General features: G+C 29.9%; 1 protein-coding gene across 3 annotated transcripts; it reads left to right on the forward strand.

The window, feature by feature from the left end:
- The first annotated feature begins 396 nt into the window (after positions 1-396).
- Positions 397-6,813, forward strand: LOC105668121 (protein toll-like). 3 transcript variants are annotated; one of them, XM_012360301.2, is made up of 6 exons: positions 397-1,098; positions 1,220-1,407; positions 1,967-2,187; positions 2,623-3,539; positions 3,629-3,896; positions 4,144-6,813. In XM_012360301.2, the coding sequence occupies exons 3-6, from the start codon at positions 1,984-1,986 to the stop codon at positions 5,038-5,040; spliced, it is 2,286 nt and encodes a 761-aa protein (XP_012215724.1). In that variant the 5' UTR covers positions 397-1,098; positions 1,220-1,407; positions 1,967-1,983; the 3' UTR covers positions 5,041-6,813. The 3 variants fall into 3 exon arrangements, with proteins under 3 accessions (XP_012215724.1, XP_012215725.1, XP_067216753.1); XM_012360302.2 differs by having other exon boundaries at positions 1,970-2,187; XM_067360652.1 differs by lacking the exon at positions 397-1,098 and having other exon boundaries at positions 1,105-1,407.
- Positions 6,814-14,694: the final 7,881 nt, after the last annotated feature.

Here is a 14,694-nt window from a genome sequence, read left to right on the forward strand (position 1 = left end):
CCATTGTTTCATTTATCGACATAATATTTAAGTTATTGTGGAATCTTTTTTATCAAGCATTAAAAATAGAGATTTGGAGCTTTAAAATGCTTTGTTTAGAAAGTTATTATGATTTTTGTTATAAAAATGCAGCCTTTACTTGAAAACGCTCTACACAACGTAACGCTAACGACTTATTTTTCGTATTTTTAACTGATTTTTTTATATATGTAGGATAATCATGAATAAAGATATGCATAAATTTTATAATTTATTGGCGCAATGGTTGCTTCATAAAAAATTCCCCAAAAACACCTCTGTGTTCGGCTGCCGCATTAGACGGAGCCTTTAAATTCCATATAATTTGGTGTCTGACAAAAATTTAATAGAAGTTTTACGTTGCGTCTAAAGATGACTTTGTCAAGACAAATAGAGAGTAAGGAATGGTTCTGTAACAATAAAATACTGACGGGCAAAAAAGTCAATAAGAACCAAACACATTGGTATTAGTGTACAAAAAATATTTTATTGACAAAAAAGATATGAAATAAAAAGGGACGTTTCGGTTTTGTAAGTGGATTTTCCTCAGTCTGTTGGTGATGTAAACGGTTGTCATGCATAACCACGATACGATTTGCCATCGTATCGTTTATAAACCTATTTTTTGATTAGATAATAATAATCTTGTTAGATAAAAATAAAAATATGGTAAACGTATCACTCTATCAAGAATTCTTCCGCAGGAAGTTGGCTTTTTTTCATATCTTTCTTTCATACTGTGGTTTTGTATAAGAAATTACGCTGCTTGGGAAATTTTAATTGCGTCAAATGCTAAAAATTATTTTGGTAAATCAAAAATTATCGTCTAGAAATAAAATACTTTTTTTATGTCTCACATGGAAAGTTGAACACATTTTCTATATATTATATCATTCTACAATATTAAATAGCATTATTCAAGAGGGAAACATTAAGAGCAAAATGTAAAAGAGAAAAAGGAGGTGTTTGCCATCGCTCAGTATCAGTTCGTGTCGAGCCCGCTAAAGAGTTATAACTCTCCAACTTTATCGGAGACAAAAGTGTTCAGGTTTGGATCAGCCGCATAATGGACGGCTGATTGTAAGTAACGATTATTAGAATTGCATTATTTGTGAAACGCGACTACAATTTTGCAATTAGAACATAATTTTTCTATAATTGTTTACTCATTGCTTATTTCATAATTTTCTAAAAAACATAGTTCACAAATAAAACAAACGGATCTATCGGAAGTGCTGTGAAACATCGTTGCTGTGCATGTTGTAATGCAAATTGCGAGAAATAATACCATTAAGCATTTCATTTATTACCATTATCTTTCTCTAGAAAAAAATTTGAAATAGAGCGTAGCTCATAAACATTTCCAACGTGTTTAACATAATGCAAGCGGTAAGTAAATAGCGTGGATTTTATTTTTATGAATCGGTTCAGGCATCATCTTCTATTAATGATCAGTCACGTATATGCAGGATTTAATCCTGCATATTTGCGCTGTGTGCATTTAACAAGTGCGTTTGCAAAACGTGTTCTTCAATTGTTAAGAAATGACTGTGGTTGATATATTCTTATCTTACGACATATCGATATAATTTTCTGCAGTAATCAATTTCCGTTTTGTTGAACGTTACTTCTTTTTTGTTATAGTATACTAAAAATATAAAGAAAAAAGTTGCAATTATTATTTCATGCAAAATATTGTAATATGTATGCATATCTTATGGGCAGTGTTTGAAAAAATTGTCGTTTTGTTTATATAACACAGTTTACAATGTAGATAAATTAAATCCAATTATGATATAAACAATCGTCTGTGCAAAATGGTCAAGAACAGTTTATTTATTATAAATATGCACAATATAATATAAGATGCCATCAATAATGTATGCGTCTTTAAATAAAAGTTTAATGTAATAAAGCACTAGAAATGTGCATTTTCTATCTGTTTTAGCAGTTGTCAAAATAATTATGATATCTTGGAAAATAAACATCCGTCACGAAACATGCGTCGTGATTTTCTTTATCACCATGCTGGGCATTTTCGCTCTCGAATGTCCAACAAACGAGTGTCACTGTCATTTAACAAACGACAAATTGACTGCTACGATACGTTGTATAACAAATAGTAATTCTGAATTCTATATCCACATTGAACAAAACATATTTATAATGGTATGTGTTTGTTAAAGTATGGGCGTTTTATATTAATCTATATATATAAATATATAATTTCAAAAATCTATGCACTCCTAATCAATATTATTGCAAAAATTTGATTGAAAATTATAGAATTAAAACAATAAATATAAAGAAAAAAAAAACCAATAAATTTAGATATAACACAGACTGTTTAGCTAGTAATATCATAAGATAGAGACATCAAATTTCTTATTACAACAATTGTTTTTAGTATTTAATATCGTTTATAAAGTAAAATTTAAAAAAAAAAAATTTTTATATTATATTCTTCTGACAACTTTTTAAATATTTTACTTTAAACCTTAATCTTGCATTAAATTTAAAAAGTTTTAGCCTTAATCCGTTTCTTATTCTCTTAAATTTTAATTGTTTACATCACGTTTACATCAGCGAATGTTCTTTACACAGATCCACTGCTTTGATTCACCAGAATGGTCAGATTTTGATTTAAACATGACATCGTTGGGAAGTTACGAATTGATAACATTCGACAACTGCAGTTTACCGAGTAACAACAGCTTGAGTGACATTGCACACATGCTAGGAGCTACAAGCGTTGAAAAATTAAATGTTTTTTCTTACAATAAGTATAAACTCACCTTAAAAAAGCATCATCTGAACGGTTTTAATAATTTAACACATCTTTATCTATTCAACAACAACTTACATCACTTGACCGTCGAATTTTTTGATTATACCACTCAGTTAATGTATCTTTATTTAAGAGGCAACAAATTAAAATTGATAGCATCAGGCACTTTTGATACGCTGAATAATTTACTACATCTGGATCTATCAAATAATCACTTAACCAAGCTTGAATTGGGAATTTTTGACAAACTCATCGCTTTGCTGTTGCTCAAACTTAGTTATAATTACTTAGTCACCTTACCAAAAGATATATTTGCAAAACTGAAGAACCTTAGCTATCTCTATTTAAATGCGAACGATTTTACATATTTTCCAAGAAATCTCTTACAAAATAATAAAAATCTGACGGTCGTTGATATGTCAAGCAATAGAAATTTGTTTTTGTGGAATGGATTTTTTAGCAATATGGTGAAATTAAGATATTTGAAACTGCAAGATAATGGATTGATCGCATTGCCGGAAGATCTTATTTGGAGATCCTTTCAGTTGCACTTCATTAATTTGAGTGAAAATTATCTTCAATCTTTGCCTAAGCATGTATTTCGGGATGCAATAAATTTAAAAATATTGATATTGAAGTCTAACAATATGAAAGTATTGTCTGATTATATTTTCGAGAATACCAGTCTTTTAATGTTGGATTTATCAAATAATCGCTTTACTTCCATTTCTCGGTACGTTTAAGTCACTGTAACTTTATGAATTATAAGAATTATTTTTAGTTTTATACTTTTATTATTATAAAAATTTTTTAATATTTCAGAAAGCTGTTTAATGGATTGCACGCGTTGGAGGAATTAAATATGGAACAAAATTACCTAAAAACCATTTCCTTCGAAAGTTTTAGTTCTTTAAAATCTTTAAAGGTTGCTAAATTCTCCAACAACTATCTTACATTACAATCTACATTGTTTTATCCAAATATTGTACCCAAATCACCTTTCCACAATTGCCCTTCATTGAAAGAATTATATTTATCTCACAACAACATATCTCAGATTATCTTAAATGGATTGTCCAGATCAATAGAGGTATGTAATTATATTACATATTATAAATAAAATAATTTCAAAAAAGTATTAATAAAGGTGTAACATCAAAACAGATAGAAAGTATCTAAATTTATAAATTTTATGAATTAGTTTTGAACCTTTTAGATTGCTATAGAATATAATAGAAGTAGAATTAAATTAAATTGTGAAAAAAATTACTTTTTGGAAATAATTAATAAAAAATATTAATTTAACAAGTAAAATATGAAATCGATTTAAATTCCAGATTTTGGAACTACATAGTAACAAAATATCAAAAATACGACCTGATGTATTGGAGTTTTTCCAAAATTCCACCACTTTAACTTATTTGACGTTACACGATAATCCGTGGGAATGTAACTGTGATGCTGTGGATTTCTTATATTTTATTCATACAGAATATCGAAAGATTCACAACATACCTGAAGTGTCGCAAGTAATGTGTCACGGAACAAATAAATCTGTATCAGATATGACTTTCTACGATTTTTGTCCGTTCACAACAGTAATTATCAGAATTGGCGTTCTGATCACTCTAATAGGATTTAACATCTGCATTCTTGGATTATGCTATAAATACAATAAAAAATACAATAAAAAATGGCTAATTGCTCATGAATGGTATATACGGTTCGTAACAGAAAAACAATTGAACGAAGAAGAATTGTATGACGCGTTCGTGAGCTACTCGCATAAGGATCACAATTTTATAATAAACGAGCTGGTACCGAAGCTAGAGAACGGTCCCACACCTTACAAACTGTGCCTGCATTATCGAGATTGCTCAATAAACGAAAGTATATCGGACATTATCGCTAGATCCGTGCAAAAATCAAGGCGGACGATAGTGATCTTGTCGCCAAATTTCTTGGATAGCGTCTGGGGAAAGATGGAATTTCGAGTCGCGTATTGTCAAGCGTTGAGTGAAGGTCGTGCGAAAATGATACTTATCTTGTACGATGACATCGGACTCCTCGATGACTTGGATGCAGAATTGAAAGCGATTATAACTATGAGTACGTGTATTCAATGGAGTGATCCTTTGTTTTGGGATAAATTGAGATACGAGTTGCCACATCAGTCCACACGACCAGAAAGCTGCATTGTAGAAAAAGAAGTTGTCGAAGATAATGAATTGTAATAAAGAGATAAGAAAAAGCTCATCTGTCCAGTTGTAGTTTCTAAGACACTTGCGATCATTGTATGCCAGTTTTTGTTTACAACAAATACAATTTCGTTTCATAATTTTACCTTGAAAACGTGTGACAAATGAAAGAAAAATTGCAGTTAATTATAACAATACAATGACATAAATATATATGGTTACAAGTTTTTGAAATTTCTACACTTTTCTCTCTCTGTTCAATATTTATAACATACAATTATACATCACTGGTGAAAATAAATCATTTCAAATATTTTCAAATTTTAAGGTACGCACGCAATATCAGAAATAGATTTAAATTTCTTACATTAATGAGATAAGGAGTTTGCGCGATATGTGGCATGATTAGTGTTGCGTATGAAGGTTCGGAGGTGAGGAAAAGATGGTGATATTAGTTACTTTCACAGAATATATATTTTAAGAGAAACACACGATTGAATAATAACTGAACTGGGTCCACGCCGCCCAAAAAAACAAAAAAAAAAAAAGAACGTGAGAGTGTCGTTAGCTATAGCGTTCGCAAAAGCATCTACCCAGATAGCACAGTAAATTCAAAAATATTCTTCAAGTTTTCTTCTTTCCTAACTTGTAATTCTTTAGGAATTCATAGAAGAACACTATTATTAATGATTAAGGAAGTTACATGCACCATAATTGGAATTTTTGAAAATTTCTTGGAGTATTTATATAGTATTATTCTATATCAATAGATGTGTATACTTTATGAATTCAAGAGGAATAGTTTTAGAATAGATAAAGAATTACAAAATTCTTAATAAACACCAACTAACAGTAACATTACACCAATATTATAATTTCACTCAACATCACTCAACAATGTAAATGCACTATAACATATTGTATATAACAATTACATTGTTGAGTGGCGAATTATAATATTGATGTAATGTTATTATTAGTCGATATATTTAGTAGATACATTAGTAACAATTATTAAAAATATATAATAAATGAATCCAATTCAACCGTACTTAACATTCAATAAATTGTCCGTTGATTTTTATAATATATCGCATTTTTGCCTTTCATAATACATGCCTTTATGCACATATATCGTTTGTTTATGCAAAAAAAAATATCGCGCTTAATGCTGGTAGTACACAGCGTGACACTACACGAGATATACAGGGTGTTTTGCGCATCATGTGTATACGGTTCTCGCTTGTGTGCGCAAAGGCCGCAATAAACGAATCTAGCAGCTCTGGTCGGAATTAAAACAAATAAAGTACTTTTAATTCTTCATGAATTCTCGAAGTATTCAAAATACTGAGTCGCAAAGTATTTATGATAATGAATTTCTGGGGAATACTTTAAAACGGACTGATTGTAGTTAATTCTTTTAGAATTCTTCAGATATTCATTTTTCTAGTTTCGTATGTATTCTTTAAAATAAATTCTCTATAAACTTTTATTCATCTCTGTGCTATCTGGATAGTTATATTCTATAATGATATAATATCGGCAATAAGCAACAAGCATAAGGATAGTAAAACCGCGAAAGTAAAATAACGTATATCGTAATAATTAGCTCGTAAATCAATGTTTTAATTTTATTCATTATTATTTAGATATTTTGTGAAATACACATTTATAATGAAATAATATTGTGAATGATAAGAAAAGTTCTGTTCCATAGTTCTCTTTTATTTCGATAAGAGTCTCTATTGTCGTCATTTTATTGATGTATATATTTCGTTAGATTAGAGATTAAAAGATTTGTTTGTGCAAGTTGTTTGAAGAATAATAATATTTGTCCCAACAGTAGAATATCACTTAACATTCTGTTATGGAATTTTGATTGTCACATTGTAGCTACACATCTGAACAGCCTGATAACTACACAGAGAACGCATGACGCAGCTGGACCATCAGGAAGCCAACCAAACTAAAGAAAACAGGTGACAATATGTTTTATTGATATTGCTGTTAATATCTTTATGTATTAATTTCTTACTTTTTCAAATCGCATTTAATTTAATAAATGTGTAATGAGATGAGCAATAACTAGACAATTTGTTTTTAATAAATATTAAAATATTTACATAGGTTTATCTAGAGTTTGACAACCGAATGATGATAACCACACTCAAGTAACATCACAACCAACGTTAACGACAATTTTAATTTTGACGATTCAAATGATTTGGAGTATCTACACGAGAAAAGTGGCATGTCTTTTCACGTACAATTATTCCTGACATATAATTCGTTTTACGTTTATAAATTATAAATATATTTATAAATCAATGTGTCATATAAATAATACATAGTTACATTCTTGAAATTTATTCAATGCGCTAATAAATTTTGTTTACGTACTATGTTTTCATTTTATAAACTATGCTTATAAATTTATAAAGTATAACGATTTTATTAATCAATTATTAACTTTTCTATAACCGTAAAGCTATCGATGATTTATATAAGAGCATTTCTAAATATTTTATTTCTATATCATTTTTTTATAAACTTGGTTGATCATGCATTTTTTATATTTTATTCGTAACTGTATTATAATAACTTCTGTAGAGATCGCCGAAAAGTAATACATTAATTGTCAGTAAAATATGCCAATTATTAATTCTCTCCGTTGTATTTGTTCGAGAATTGTGTTAAATAATATAACCATACAACATGCATTTTTTCGAGACGTTTTAAAGACTAATTATGATAGAAATTAATTCCTTAATAATAAAATGGCATTTGAAAACAAATATGATATGGTTAATTTATTTAATTTAAAAAAAGATTTCCAAGTATTATTTATTGTAATATTTTTTTGATGAATTTGTTCTGCATTTTTCTAAACCTTCTGATATAATATCATTTCTGATCTAATTGTTATAATCGAAAATAATATTAAATATATTCAATAATTAGAAACTTATTCACAATTTTTGCTAAGAAAATGTACAAAATACAAAAATTATAACATGTTCTTCTTATCATTCATTTCTAATTAAGCTAATTTAAGAGTTGGACACACTGAGCGTAACATAGAATTATGAATAATAAAGTAGATGAGATCAAATAATTTTTAGTTTACAATAAGATACAATAAAAAACAATTAGTATATCGCGATGCAATTATAACTCTTATTGAAGAAGACATAAAGATAGCTCTATCATTATTTCTTATATAAATTTCCTATTTTTTTTTATAGTAATAACTGGACATCTTGTATAATAAGTATGAATTATCATATGCTGCATTTAAATTTCAATATTAGCAATGGATTAGAGATTTCAAATTAATGTACAAACATTATTAAACTACATATGTACTTAACGTGCAACTTGCGAAAAACTCTTTCTGATAATACGATTGCTCGACAAGCAAAGATAATTGAGCTATTTTGTTCTTTTTTGTACGATATGTATGATAATACCGTAAATTTCTTTACTTCAATATAATACGTACATTAACGCAATTGCTGAAAAATTAAATTACACAAAAATCAAAATTTTCGTAATCCTTATTTTTCCTGGTTATAGAAAAGTGTCCCATTCGAGATATTCTTTTTAAAAAACTTGTCTAGCCAGACAATCCTTTGGAAACTGAAGATTGCAAATTAATAACAATTCAAATTTTTGAGTCAATGTAAGCTAACAATAAGACGGAAATTATTTAATCAATCGAACTTTTTTTTAAATTTATAATCTCAATCTCTGAAGTATAATCTGATATGAAATTGTCTAATGCAACACAGTAACTTTCACTCAAAAAAATATTTCGCTAATGTAGTTAGATTTCTAGATATCGCAACAAGAATGTATCGCTATTTTTCGTATCTGTGAAAACATTGTTTGTCACATATAGAATTTATAGCAGTAATGTTCTAGCAATAGCTTCTGAAAAATTTAGGTACCATTGCTAAATGTTATTCATTGCATGATCTAACACGTGATTGATCTTATATAGATAGGCGCTTTAGAGAAACTTTTTTTTTAAAGTTCACAAACAATACAGATATATATTCTGTTTCCGTCATCTAAACTGATTAAGTAATTACATATGCAATATCACAACAGTTGCTAATCATTTATCTGTTTTAGTTAATTTTTTACACCTAGAAAATTTTAGCTATTATTGCAAGATAATTTTTTTGAGTGTTTTTCAAAGAAAAAGTTACATTATAATTTGTATATTTGTGTTTTAAAATATTATGTGCAAATTTAATATAGGAATAATAGTGGGTTTTGTAATAAGTAATGTTGCATTTTTCGAATAAATTTGCCTACTTTTTATGTCAGGCAAAACGCATTTGTACTAACATGAAAATTAAATAAACATTTGTCGAGCCAACGAAACGTGGGTGAACTTATCGCTAGAGAGGGTGTCCCGCGTGTGATGGAGACGACATATCGTAATGTTTGCATAATTGTAAAGATCAAGGGATCTTGGACGTCCATAGAGATCCTACGGTCTGTGTATGTCAAGATCCTGAAATCGAAAATAAATCCGAATAATCTAAAAAAATTCTGAAGTGCTGCGGGACACCCTGTAAAATGTAAGCGCACCTTTCTCATGCCTGGAGGAAAGTAAGTCCGCACTTCTGTGTCCTAGCGCCTCAAAAATTGGCCGAAGAAAGAACTTCGTTGCTCTGCAAGTCGGCACCTGATATCTGCGCGTCGAATCCACAGGCCATCAGTTACGTCGATAAGACAGACCTATCTCACGTCTTGCCGGCTTATCCCGATAACAAAAACAACGACCCGCGATGCAACTTCGAGAAATCCGAGGGTAGCGTCATAGATTCTCGCCTGAGCGGATTCACCGATAAGGAAGGCTTTATCGATTCCCGGATTCTGTCCGATTCCCGACAGAATATAATTAGTTTCACGGATAACAAGGAACCCGCCCAGGAGCAGCGGTATGCCGAATTTTCCACGAGAAGCGCTGACCAGAACGTCGTAGATTCCCGATTGAGCGGTTTTGCCGACAACGAGGGTCTTCTGGACTCCAGACTTAGTAGTTACGTCGACAAGAGTGAATTTTTGCTGGACACGCCGTTCGGTTACGACACTAGATTCGATACTGTAGCCGGCCAGACCGTTCCTATTACGCTGAAGAACCAGAACACGTCAGTGTCGGGTATTCAGTCGCAGTATATATATCAGAACTTCGGAACAATACACTCGGGCATCCTTCGAGTGTCGGAACCGGGTATCAGCTCCAGTTCCAATTCCAGTCAGCGCAGCATGACTCTGCAGAATCCGGAACGCATGTCGCAGATCGCTCAGAACGCCTTCAGCACGATGGAATGCGAGAAAAAGGAGCGAACGTCTGGACTGGCTGGCAAGGCGAGCTTTTACACTGGAAGTGCTGTATGACCATCACTTCCACCTCCGATATCGAGGTAATTCCAAGAAGACGTGACTCCATTAGGAATTAGTTACCCAAAATAGTTGCGACTTACACGACGGCAATTCGAAGGATATCGATTATTGATTACTCATGAAGATAGAGAAAGAAAAAAGATTTTTTACAAACTGAATACGTAACTCTACCAATTATTAGTTATATAATCGAAGTGTGTAAGAGAAAAATACGTCTAATTATTGACGTCAAATATTTCTGTAGTATAAATTTGAAGGAATATAAAAGAATACTGCAATACTGTTGATTAAACTCGAGATAATTTAATTCCAGATAAAGAATTGCAAATTCGTGCAAAAATGCAAATGTAATTTTCTGCAATCTGTCAATAATATTATGAGTAATATATCATATTTGCGAACGGAGAGATAATCGCAAATGCAATGTAAATCACTTCTATTTTAGACATTGAAAGAGTAAGGTAATGTTTGTCATTCGTTGTTAATACTTAACTTTAACCGATACTTACGTAATCGCATTTCAACTGAATAATCAATCAAAGAAAAAAGTTATATAGTGGAATATTAATATAATCAATACATTCTAATATATTTGGGGGTTGAAATAGTCAAGGTACTCATCTGGACGCAATTCGCTATTTTCGTTTAACAATAAGAAACTACGAAAATATATTGGTCTCAACGAACGGATCATCCGTTGAAATAAAACGAGCGATAATTGAATATTTGCCTAATTTCTTTCAACAATGTATGCACTCTAATTATACCATTAATCGAAAACATATCAAAGTAAATTTTTAATACAGTCGTTCGCTCAACAATGTTTTCCGAAATTCGCATATTTTATATACTTTGAAGCGTAAATATTTAATTTTTTTGTAAAAATTGTCGCTTTTATCTTATTTATTTACAATTTGAAGTAACGATATTACGCATTGGAACATTACTTCGAAAATGTTGAAAATGTGAGTTTACAAAAATTGCTGAAAGAAGCCATACTATAGAAATAATTTATTTATATCGGAAAAGCGTTTTTTTGTTTATAATTTTACTAATTGAAAACTCTTCCTTTTAATTCGATCTTTTTCTTTATTTTTGTAATTTATGTAGAATAATAATTGAAATGGATAGAAGATAATTTATGCGCTCACGCGAATATACATACGTACATGAAAATATTGTAACAATCGTAATTGAGTGTAATAAAACATTTCTTTTTTAATAATGTCAATTTTTTTCTCATTTATAGCATTATTTCATAGCTGTATAGATGGCAAATTATGTACATCTCGTTAGATATACATTTATATATAAATATAAATTATTATAATTTGTAATAAAATATCATAATCTCATAATTATAATAATCGCTTATCTCTTTTGGTCGAATCCAGTCACCGTAAAAACGGAAGGTGGAGATAAAGGGGGCGATCGCCCATGCAGAGATAATACAATAAAACACGTACCAATAAGCTTTTAACTTTTTACACACATATATACATTGCAAAGTAGAGAACTACGTATGCATATATATGTTTTTCCAATTAATGTATTTATTGTATTTATAACAGTATCAATAAGTAGAGTAAATTATGCGTATTTTTTTTATATAATTATTATCTGAAAATAGTTTTATTTCAGATATAAATAATTAGTTCTGCATTATTTCTTAAAAACAATTCGTCTCAAAGATATGTTGTAACGTCTTTTACGCGAAATAGTAACTGCTATACCAACTGGGCATGATGTTACAGCGCCTTTTCATAACTCGGACTTCATAGTTTTGACTCCCGTACCAATATTTACATTCAAACGTTATATCGGGAGTAAAACTATACGTATTTCTTCGTCCTCGAGTACCGTATTCAGTTATCTGCATTCTGTAAAGAGAAACGGACACAATGGCAGAAATTATTATAACAAAGAAAAACGTGTGGCAATATTACGAAAAAGTCTCGGATTACAAAGTAAAATGCAGGTTTTGTAGACAAAAATATACTTACGTCAAGTTAAATTTCCGTGAACATATAATAAATAACCATTCTGATATAAGAAAATACGAAGAAACACATAAAGGACGACAAGAATGGCCATGGATATGTTTCAAGTACAACGATACTTCTACTTCACAATGTCTTTTCTGTCGTGAGAATATTGAATCTGATTTTAAATCTTTAAAATCTCATTTACACCAGAAACATGTTAACGAAGTGAAGAATTACGTACTTTATGATTGGATATGGAAATATTGTACAAGAAATAATTTTAAAATAAAATGCACTTATTGTTCCGAAGAATTTAGTATTTATCTACAAGGGTATAATTTAAAAATACATATAGAAAGACATTCGGAAGAATTAAGAAATGTGCGAGAAAGATGTGACATAGTTCTTTCGTCAGAATCCGTTAATATATCAAAATCTATAGAACTTAATGAAAACATGTGGGTATATTATAATAAACTGCCTTTTTTTCGAGCAAAATGCAAATGGGAAAACTGCGCCTTTGAATGTGATTATATTAATGATGACTTGCTTTCTCACATACGTAAAAACCATGAAGCCATATATAAATGGGAACGTGAAGACGGAAATAAAAAATCATGTAAATATTTGAAGTATTGGTGTGAATATATTTTCGATAAAGAGATACCACACTCAGAATGTCTCATGTGTGGTGAATTTCTGACTGTTTCTGAATCTATAGAAACACATATCTCAGAGAAGCATTCTGTGGAAGAAGAACGTTATATCGTAGATGACCATTGGACAATGAAATATTTTAGAGAAAGTGATGACAATGATGAGGTCAAGTGTACTATTTGTTGCAAAAAAATAACCATTAATTTTGATAATGTAATGTTTATTCATACAATGAGATGGCATCTGAAAGAATTGCAATCAATTATTTCTAAAAAAGCCACGGATAAACTGAGGGACAATGATTACACATTAAAAGATTTTAAAGCAACGTGCCGAATTTGCGGCATTAAATCTTGTTATATCGATACAGCAAACTTTAATAAACACGTGAAAGAAAAGCATATAGACATATATAATTACGAAAAAGAACACGGACACATGTTTCCATGGATGCATTTTACGTATTTGACTTCATATTCCTTAAAATGTCGCTGTAATAAAGTTTTTGAGTTTAATGATGAGTTTAATAAGGACTTTTTAAAAAAACATTTGGACGACCATCCTTTCGAGTACTTTTTTAACCCATCATTATACGAGAGCTGGGAATGGAAATACTGTACACAAATTAGTGATTTTGCGGTGCAATGTAATATTTGTTCCAAAAGTAGAATACCACTTGACATTCCGTTATGGTATTTTGATCGTCACACTGTAGCTACACATTCGAACAGCCTGACAACTACACAGAGAACGCATGACGCAGCTAGACCATAAAGAAGCCAAGCAAACTGAAAAAAACAGGTGACAATATGTGTTATTGATATTGCTGTTAATATCTTTATGTATTAATTTTTTACTTTTTCAAATCGCATTTAATTTAATAAATGTGATTAGCAATAACTAGACAATTTGTTTTTTAATAATGAGATGAGCAATAACTAGGCAATTTGTTTTTAATAATTATTCAAATATTTACATAGGTTTATCCAGATTTTGACAACCGAATGGTGATAACGACACTCAAGTAGCATCACCAACGTTAACGACAATTTAAATTTTGACGATTTGGAGAACCTACACCAGAAAACTGGCATGTCTTTTTATGTACAATTATTCCTGACGTATAATTCGTTTTACGTTTATAAGTTATAAATATATTTATAAATCAAAGTGTCACATAGATAAAAAATTGCTACATTCTTGAAATTGATAGTATGCAATAATAAATTTTGTTTATGTACTATGTTTTCAATTTATGAACTATGCTTATAAGTTTATAAAGTAAGACAATTTTATGAATTAATCATCGACTTTACTGTAACCATAAAACTATCGACGATTTATTTAAGAGCATTTATAAATATTTTAGTTTTATATCATTTTTATATAAACTTGGTTGATCATGCAATTTTCATATTTTATTCTTAAATGTATTATAGTAACTTCTGTAGAGATCGCCGAAAAGTAATACATTAATAGTCTGTAAAATTTGCTAATTCTTAATTCTTTTAGTTGTACTTGTTCGAGAATTGTGTTAAATAATATAACAATACAACATGCATTTCTTCGAGACGTTTTAAAGACTAATCATGATAGAATTTAATTTCCTAATAATAAAATGACATTT

The sequence above is a fragment of the Linepithema humile genome, chromosome 8, assembly GCF_040581485.1.
Source record: "Linepithema humile isolate Giens D197 chromosome 8, Lhum_UNIL_v1.0, whole genome shotgun sequence".
Lineage (NCBI taxonomy): Eukaryota > Metazoa > Arthropoda > Insecta > Hymenoptera > Formicidae > Linepithema > Linepithema humile.

Coding starts and splice junctions, on each gene's coding strand:
- LOC105668121 (XM_012360301.2), top strand. CDS start 1,984: ATGATATCTTGGAAAATAAACATCCGTCACGAAACATGCGTCGTGATT. Junction 2,188..2,622: donor AACAAAACATATTTATAATG/GTATGTGTTTGT, acceptor TTCTTTACACAG/ATCCACTGCTTTGATTCACC. Junction 3,540..3,628: donor CGCTTTACTTCCATTTCTCG/GTACGTTTAAGT, acceptor TTAATATTTCAG/AAAGCTGTTTAATGGATTGC.